Source organism: Etheostoma spectabile, chromosome 8 (genome assembly GCF_008692095.1).
Source record: "Etheostoma spectabile isolate EspeVRDwgs_2016 chromosome 8, UIUC_Espe_1.0, whole genome shotgun sequence".
Classification (NCBI taxonomy): Eukaryota; Metazoa; Chordata; class Actinopteri; order Perciformes; family Percidae; genus Etheostoma; species Etheostoma spectabile.
The window spans coordinates 23,894,926-23,904,217 of NC_045740.1; the positions used below are offsets into that span (position 1 = coordinate 23,894,926).

The 9,292-nt window shown below is 41.5% G+C and overlaps 1 protein-coding gene across 1 annotated transcript in view; it reads left to right on the forward strand.

Moving 5' to 3' along the window:
• LOC116693535 (hydrocephalus-inducing protein) overlaps positions 1–9,292 on the forward strand; it is a 109,106-nt gene that overhangs the window by 14,338 nt on the left and 85,476 nt on the right. Inside the window, exons 10-14 of the mRNA XM_032522524.1 lie at positions 3,258–3,422; positions 4,066–4,218; positions 6,931–7,169; positions 7,300–7,711; positions 8,411–8,554. Coding sequence (XP_032378415.1) covers positions 3,258–3,422; positions 4,066–4,218; positions 6,931–7,169; positions 7,300–7,711; positions 8,411–8,554 — 1,113 coding nt within the window. The remainder of the gene's footprint in view (positions 1–3,257; positions 3,423–4,065; positions 4,219–6,930; positions 7,170–7,299; positions 7,712–8,410; positions 8,555–9,292) is intronic.

Below are 9,292 nucleotides of genomic sequence, written 5' to 3' on the forward strand. Positions count from 1 at the left end.
GGAAACATTCCTGAAGGCCCCTTGGAAGATGTTAAGAATTTCATCCCTCTCTGAAGGAACATTCCTTGGGAATTTCTTGTTTGCAAAATCCTGGATCTGCAAATATCTAAAATAATCCTGGTTCTGTAGGTCAAATCTTTCTCTCAGGTCCCGGAAACTCAAAACTTTATTCTGCTCTAGGAGTGTGCAGTATGCAGTAAGCCCATTGTCCGTCCAGGTTTTGAATCTTGCATCATAGCTATTTGGTACAAAATCCGGATCATATGCTAACCATTTAAACACTTCAGTTTTTCTCTTCAATTGATACTTTTTAATTATTTCACCCAAGTTGTCAAAGAGCCAGTTATCCATGGATTGTTGGGGTCTGATAGGCAATCTGTCAATGAAGGATCTCCAACCAAACTAACCACTGGTATTCCTAATCCCATTGTCATTTCTATTTCTTTCCGTTTTGATCTATAATTTGGAGTACACCATCCCACTGGTGGCCGAATTTGGGCTGCTCTATAGTAATTTCTCGAACGGGGAGGGCTAGTCCCCCTTTGTCCTTGGATGATTGTAGGGTTTTATTCTTCCCTGCCCATATAAATCTGGAAAGTATTTTATCCCACTCTCTAAAATACAATTCTGGTTTCTTTATTGGGATTGAGAGAAATAGATATAGGAGTCTTGGTAGAATGTTCATTTTAACCAAATCTATACGAGAACTGGTGTTAAGATAAGGGATCAAGTTCCATCTATTGATATTCATTTTAATTTATTTTTTGAGGGGGCCATAGTTAATGTCTTCTAGTTTTGATGTGTCTAAGGGTAGGATAATTCCTAAGTATTTTATATAATCCTTGTCCCAGTCTAGATGGTACCTGGAGCCGAGACATTGTGGGCGATCAAAATAAAAACTAAGAACCTGTTTTTTTTTCTTATTTAATTTATATCCTGAGTATGACCCATACTCATCTAAAATAGACATCAACGCTGGAAGAGATTCTGTTGGGTTTGAAAGGCTAACAAGCACGTCATCTGCGAACAGGGCCAGCTTTTGTTCACCTGCTGCCATACTGACACCTGTGATCTTGTTGTTCTGCCTAATCCATTGTGCCAGTGGCTCAATAAAGATTGCAACTAGAATTGGACTCAGGGGGCAGCCCTGTCTTGTTGATCTCTCTAGCAAAAACGAGCCTAAGAGCTCTCTATTAACTTTTAGCTTTGCTGATGGTTTATCGTAAAGGACTTTTAAAGTATTAATAATTACTTGATTAAAATTGAATTTCTCCATAATGTTGCATAGAAATTTCCATCGGATTGCATGCATTTTTAAAGGTCCCATATAACGCAGATTTTTCAGACTCATTCTTGTATTTGGGTTTTTACTAGAATATGTCTACCTTCAATGTTCAAAAAAATACTTTATTTTTCAAATTCTGTCTATCTGTATTCACAGTCTGTCTGAAACGCTCCGTTTTAGCCAAGCCCTCAGAAAGTGTGCCTTCTTTGAAGCCAATTGAACATGGTGGCCTAACAGTGAAATTGCATTTCCTAGCACAGCACGTGATGCGGACTGGTCCAAAAATACTTTGTCCCATTGACTTATATGGATCGATATGTCTTGTATTTTTTTTAGCGTCACAACCCCCGTGAAATGACAGAATTGAATCCGATAACATTTGGAAAGTGCACAATTAAATCATTTTATCCTTATTCAAGTTAGCGGAGTGCTAAACCAGAAGTAGCCAGCTGGGCCAGCTGAGGTTTGTAGGTGGCCTGCTTTATGGGCCGCACAGTGCTGATGCAGTGTAGATTAACCGGTGTAATTTCTGGCTCCATAAGGTCTACACTACTGAGCAACTCTAATAGGAATAAGGGGCGTCACCTCCAACTCTGTATCCAGTTCTTATCATAAATCCATGGTTTTAGTGCCTGTCTTCTTAAGAACCTCTCCCGAAAAAGCACAGTCTGCTTTGATTGGTCAGCGCTTCTGGGTCTTCCACATCCAGCTCTTGTCATTTCTGCACCGTCCTTGCAACCAAGGAATGACTGTAGCTGCACTTTAAATTCTGCTTTTCTAGTCTTAACAATTACTCAAAGTGCTTTACACACTACAGCACCATTAACGCACACATTCATGCTGGACATTCATGCACACACAGGTGACCAAGGCTTCCATGTCTGCCACCTGCTCAACAGACATACCGATTGTACACACCAATTGCGCAGCTTCAGGAGCAATTTGGAGTTCAGTGTCTTGCCCAAGGACACTTCTACATTAATGTATTTCATGAAGCAACAGAAATTCAAGTAAACAGCTAGCCTGGCTGTGTCCAAAGGTAACAAAGTCAGCTTTCCAACCCCCCCTAAAGATAACTAACACGTTATTTCTTTATGTGTTTCTTGTACTAAAGGCACAGGAACTTTCAACGATATCAACTTGATTGGACTTATATTAGCTTTTGCTGAACTTTAAAATGGATTTTTAGCTTGGAACTAAGACTGTGTGTTTTGACCCTCCGAAGCAGGGACTTTCTGAAGTGTTAAGCTAAGCTAACTGTCTCCTTGGTCTAGTCTCATATTTACTGGACATTAGAGAGGTATCAAGCTTCTCATCCAGCTCTCCCTAAGGAATCCAGTAAAAGTATTTGCCAAAATGTTGAACTATTGCTTTAATGAATCCAATAGCCTGTCATTATCACTGTGTTAAGACTCTGACCCTTGTTAAGACAAAATATAATAAATATTGTTTTTGGAATCAAAATAATCATGCCCTGACTTACAGTGGGCGGCTGTGGCTCAGTGGTAGAGCGGTAGCCTACCAATTGGAAGGTTGGTGATTCAATCCCTGGCCCTGCAGTCCCATGTCGAAGTGTGCTTGGGCAAGACACTGAACCCCAAGTTGCCCCCGATGGTGCGTCATTGGAGTGTGAATGTGCGTGAGTGTGTATCTGATGAGCAGGTGTTGTGTACGGCAGCCTCGGCCACAGTGCATGAATGTGTGTGAATGGTTCCTTTACTATGTAAAAGCGTTTTGAGTAGTTGTTAAGACAAGCGCTGTATAAAATACTTCACATTTACAGCAAAAGCTCCATGAAACTGTACTGGTACAAATGGCCAACATTCAAATCACTGTCAGCTGTCCACTCCTGCCATGACAAGGGCAGGGAATATATATTACTTTTAAAACCATCTGTCTTTTTGTACAATAGATTTTTGGCCTTAATGTTTGCTTAAAAAAAGTCATTTTCTGTCTGTGTCACCTTTTTCAGGAATATGAGGAGAGTCTGCCACTGCTTTTTGGCAGTTTCAAACCCAGAGGATTGATTCTTCCTCACAGTTCAGAAGAGCTTCCTGTGTTTCTGCTGGCTAAGGCCATTGGAAGGCAACAGCGCACTCTACGCATTGCTGTGTTTGGTAGCTTCCAGCCACCCCTGGTCAGTGGAAGTGTGTGTGTGTGTGCGTGTGTGTGTGTGTGTGTGTGTGTGTGTAAATGTAAATGTGCTGTATTTATATAGCGCTTTTCCAGTCTTAACAACTGCTCAAAGCGCTTTTACATCTACAGGAAACATTCACCATTCACACACATTCATACACTGTGGCCGGGGCTGCCGTACAAGGTGCCACCTGCTCATCAGATATACATTCATACACACTCACACTCAGATGCGCAGCACCGGGGGCAACTCGGGGTTCAGTGTCTTGCCCAAGGACACTTCGACAATGACTGCAGGGGCGGGGATCGAACCTTCCGATTGGCAGGCAACCGCTCTACCACTGAGCCACAGCCGCCCTGTGTGTGTGTGTGTGTGTGTGTGTGTGTGTGTGTGTGTGTGTGTGTGTGTGTGTGTGTGTGTGTGTGTGTGTGTGTGTGTGTGTGTGTGTGTGTGTGTGTGTGTGTGTGTGTGTGTGTGTGTGTAATTCTGTAAGTGTTAATATCGTTGCTGTTACTGGTTGAATACTCTGCATAAGGGAGTAATTTTGAGTAGTTTATCTGAATACAGGCACATACATATGCAGGTGTCTTTCTCTAAATTACTCAGTAAAATGTGTTCTCTAATCTGCCTTTTTCTGTTCCAGGAGGTGGGGTTGTCATGTATTGGGCAGGGACCAATAGTTCATGTTCAGAGCCCACAGCTGGACTTTGGCACAATCCCGGTTCTGACGGACATAACTAGAACGCTGCAACTGTCAAACCAGTCACCTATTCCAGCCCACTTTACTGCTTGCATGGTACAAACACACCAACACAGACACACCCCTTAGTCCATATACTGTATTAACGCTATTAGATAGGAACGCACATGCTAATTAGAGATAAATGAATAAAACGGGTTTGATACATTCAAATTTACAAGCCCTGAGATCTAGTGGTAAGATGTTACAAGGAGCATACAGAAATTAAATGCTTTTCGTGGTGGATTTAATACATACCTGTCGAGCCATCTGTCCATTAAGTGGCTAGATTTCTTTAGCAAACCTTCTGTCTGTTTTCCCCTGCTGTTGTGAACAATTAACATCATTCTATATGTAATGAATGAGTAAATAGTTCTAATGCTTTGCTATCTCTTGCAATAATTTGTTGCCAGCTCAATTGTAGTCCTACCCCAGAAGAATAAGTGATTTTCCTTTAGAGTGTGCTCTCCTTCGTGAACCAGTCAGACTCTGACATTTTGTTGATTCAGGATGACATGACTGGAATAGGTGGGCTGGATCTGGGACGCTGATTGAACAATGCTCAACTTGGAATCTCTTGCAGTGTCTGGTGTTTATAGAATTTTATACACAAAAATAATTATTTAATCTACAAAACAATACGACGTCTACAATGTTGAAAGATTTAGAAATACATAGAGGGAGCACAGACCCATCACAAAAACTCTTAAGATTGAACTATAATCTTCCACTCAGTTTTATTTATCATACTTATTACTTAGTGTAAATGTAACTGTACCTTATCTTGAGATCTACAGTCTTTCTGAAAGCTCTTCTGCTATCACTGGGAAGCCAATGGGAGCAAGCTTCTGACAGGAGCTATGACTCAATACTTCCTAAGCAGGTATAGAAACAACCCTGCATGAACACTAATTCAAACACACACAGGCAACCCTGGTGTAACTGCAGTTGTGTGACCCTGTCCTCACCTCTAAGGCAGTGTTGAGGATAGGAGTTTCCCCCTGCACTCTCAAGCATCAATCGATGCAGACTCTCCTGGAATTACATTGCATCTCGCTCAATAGGCTGGCAGGGAGCCACACAAGTAGACCCGATGAGTGATGATTGTGGGGATATTGTGGAAGGTATCCACACTTGCTTGTCATCTAAGTGACCATCTGAGAGAAATGAACCACAACTCCATCCCTAATAAAACAAGGATTTAATTGATTATTTTATACAGTGTAAAAGATATCTAGACAACCAGACTGTGTAATGTGAAAAATAGTGTCCAGTGTTTCCCCTAGGTTGACTGTTTAAGTCTGGCAGATGGTATACCACCGCTCCAAATTCCGTTCTCAACTTAACACCTTTTAAGTTTGGTGCTAGATTTGTGCGGGTTCATGTGCTCTTGATAGCTGTAAAGCATACAGCACTGATTTGGATTCAAAGCCCTTCTTACTTGTGCTGCGTCCAAAAGCAATCCATGCAAATCAAGTTGTGGGATGCAGCAGGTTTGATGTGATTATTGAGATTCCAGTCGTCTTGCTCCTTCCTCATGAGAGTCAACCCCTTGCTCTTTCTCTTTCTAACTCTACCCACCCCCTTTACTCTGATCACCCTTGTATCGACCCACACCAAGTCAGCTTCCAGTGGCCCTTTTACCCGATCAAACAAATGCTGAGAAAGTAATCTATGACTCTGACCGTGTCACTCTCTGGTCAAGTGTTGCCTGCTTGTGTGAGGCATCTTTCTTCAAATGTCTCTTTTTCTGCAGGAACTTTCTGTAAGGAAGTAGCTTTCAACAGAGACATCAAACTAAATCTGAATTTAGCCCTTCATTTGTCCAGGATTATTGTTAGTAGAGTCTCTGCTTCAGTGATGCAACACAAATGTCAATTGCAGTACTTGACATAGGACATAAATTCTTCTCAATTGATGATCAATCTACCATGTTGTCCTAAGCTTCACTGCATCTTTAGGAAACCCATTCTCAAAAGCCCAATTAAAAGTTTATGTTCCAGCCATTCATCAACAGAGTTGCTATACAGAACATTGATTGTGATCCCGACAACTGCTTGCTATTTATATATATATATATATATATATATATATATATATATATATAGAGAGAGAGAGCGAGATAGAGAGAGAGAGAGAGAGAGAGAGAGAAACTGTACAGTGCACTGAGCACAGTGAAGGGCTTTGTTTAAGGACTGGAAATGAACATTAGATTTGCAGCGCGTCTGTTTTCTCATTGCATTGGACTTTATTGAAATCAATGCAATCAAACCATCCACAGAGCTGGGAAGTAGAATGAATATTGAGTTTGTCTTGCGGCATTCTCTTTTTTATGCTCACTTCAAAGAGAGTGTAGATGTGAGAAAAATAACATTTTCAAACAATCCATGTGTTAAGGCTTTTGAGTATTTTAAAACACATGTTATCATAGGATACACTCATCTTAACTTGTTATGTATATCATACTCTACCAATAATCAAAATCATAGTAGGGAGATATTTCTTCTTATGTCAGGCAAGGAATATTGATGTGTTTATGCGGCTTTATGATATATACATCTATCTTTACAGGTCCATCTGTAACATAGGTCTCAATTAAGTGAAGGGAGCTATTTTCAATTAACACATTTCCATCATGTAACTAGCTGCTGTAACTATTACTATGTAACTCTATGGATGCAAAGGCGGGGATCCTGTCGTAGCAAACACTTTACCTCATCCGATTTAGATGGTAAAGGAACTCTTTTCCTTGTGTTTCTGTTTCCTCAGCGCTATGGAAAGTCCTTTGGCCGAGTTGAGCCCAGTGAGGGGGAAGTGCCACCAGAGAGCCAGCTTGAGCTGAGAATAGTGGCACACCTGGAGGACACACTTCACTTCCAACCCATGCTGGAAATATCCATCCAGGACAGTCAAACACACACTGTCCCTCTGTTTGCCACAGGCACTGGCACCACGATTGTCAGTGACAAGCCTTTTGCTCCCAACCTTGACCTAGGCACATACTTCAGGTAGAATAAAAGATGTCACACTCATTATTCAAATTTGACTTACTATTGATATGGGGATTTAGAACTGAAAATGTAGTAGTTAATAGACAACATGCCTTAATTCCTCGCTGTCCTCGGTATGTCCTATTAGCCCTGGGTCATGCCAGTACCACTTCAAGCTGACCAACCGTGGGAAGCGAATGCAGCTGCTTCACTGGCGGACTGAGGACTTCCTGCTCTCCACAAAGACTCAAAAGGGGGGACATTTGTCCGGCCGATCCAACCTGCCCTCCATCTCAGCTCAAAGTAATAAGGATATTCATGGTGACATGGTGCTGACGGGATCTTCAGACTCATCAAAAACTCGAAAGGGGGGAAACTTACCTGGCCGGACAGTCTTGCCGTCCATTTCTGCTCCCAAGAAGAAGGATATTCCCGGCCGTGTATCTTTGCTCTCCTCCAGCAGAGAGAAGCCGGTGTTCAGCCTCACACCTTCTCGTGTGGAGCTTTTGCCAGGCCGCTCTGTTGACATGGTGCTGATGGGATCTTCAGACTGCCCCAAGGTGAGATAGTCTGCTTGCAGGCCCAAAATGGATTAAACTCAAGCTCGGAATTTTATAAGCACTGTCAATGCAGTGTTGTAGTCAAGACCAACTAAACCTAGACCAAGTCATCATTAAGACCAGAGTGCATTGAGAATGAGACAAGACCAAGACATTGAGGGGTTGAGACCAAGTCAAGACCAAGACCAGACCAGTGCGAGTCCCACACTGCATTACATGATTGAATGTGGAAAATGCTAACCATATGTACTCCTCAAATTGATCTGAAAGATCCACATTTCCAATAAAAAACAACAACCGAAAACAAATTAAGATTCTTTTTCATTTATCATTTGGCTGACATCCCCCAGACAGCTAGAGCTTCTTCTCCTGTCTCCCACATTCACTTTCTTTGTAATGAGTGTTAAGGGGGCGGGGAGAGGGGGTTAACAGTAACACATTTCAAACTAGAAATCAGCAGGACGTTTTACATCTAATCACAGTAATTATAAAATAAATCAGACAATGCACAGGCAATGCAGTGATACCTCTGCAGTTGTGGTATTGACCGGTCTTGAAATAAAATCCTGAGTCCTTTTTATCTGAGACCGAGACAAGACCAAGACCTTCAAAAGGTACTACATCACTGAGTCAATGTGTCCATTATATTAGATGCATGTTGTAGTACATGTACAGTTCATATGTTCTTGTCTTCCCCAGGTTGTACGAGAGCGTCTGGTGTGCCGTGGCATTGTGGGTCGCCAGGGTTGTAATGAGCTTATCATGTCAGTAGATGTTACCTGTCGCTTTGTGGCTCCTATGCTCAGCATTTCCTCCAAGCAGCTGAAATTCTACACAAAGAAGGTTAGGCAAAAGTATATTTTCTATTTAAAACTTTACTCAAAAAAGATTTACTCAAGAGCCACAGCTATTGATTTTCAAGGAAGTATGTTGTTTTCCACACATACATGATGCACAGATGCCATCAATATATCCCTGAGTCTCAGTCATGGTAACACAACAAATCCCCCAAACAAAACTAAAACCCAGATAACCTAAATGCACACCAAAAACACTAACATTACATCATTAACATACTTAAACAAGGACAGAAACAGTTCCAATTCAATCCACTTTATTTCTATAGCACATTTTACAAACACAAAGTTACCAAAGTGCTGCACAGAAAACTCAAACATACAAAACAATTCATGTAAAATATTGTAAAAACAAAATAAGGGCATCGGGTTTAAAAAGATGAAAAATAGATAAAATGAATAAATACTAAAATACAATAAAACAATAAGAGCCATCAGAGGACCACACAACTCACATGGAGTTAAAAGCCAATGAATAAAAATGTGTCTTAAGACGAGACTTAAAACACTCAACTGTTGGGGCTGTTCGGACATGGAGGGGCAGAGCGTTCCAGAGTTTAGGTCCAACCACAGAAAAGGCCCTGTCCCCCCGAGTTTTAAGTCTTGTCTTTGGGACCACAAGCTGGAGCTGGCTCTCTGACCTCAGTGACCGCGCTGACCTATAATTCTGGATGAGGTCCGAGATATATGTTGGGGCCAGTCCATTCACAGCTTTAAAAACAAA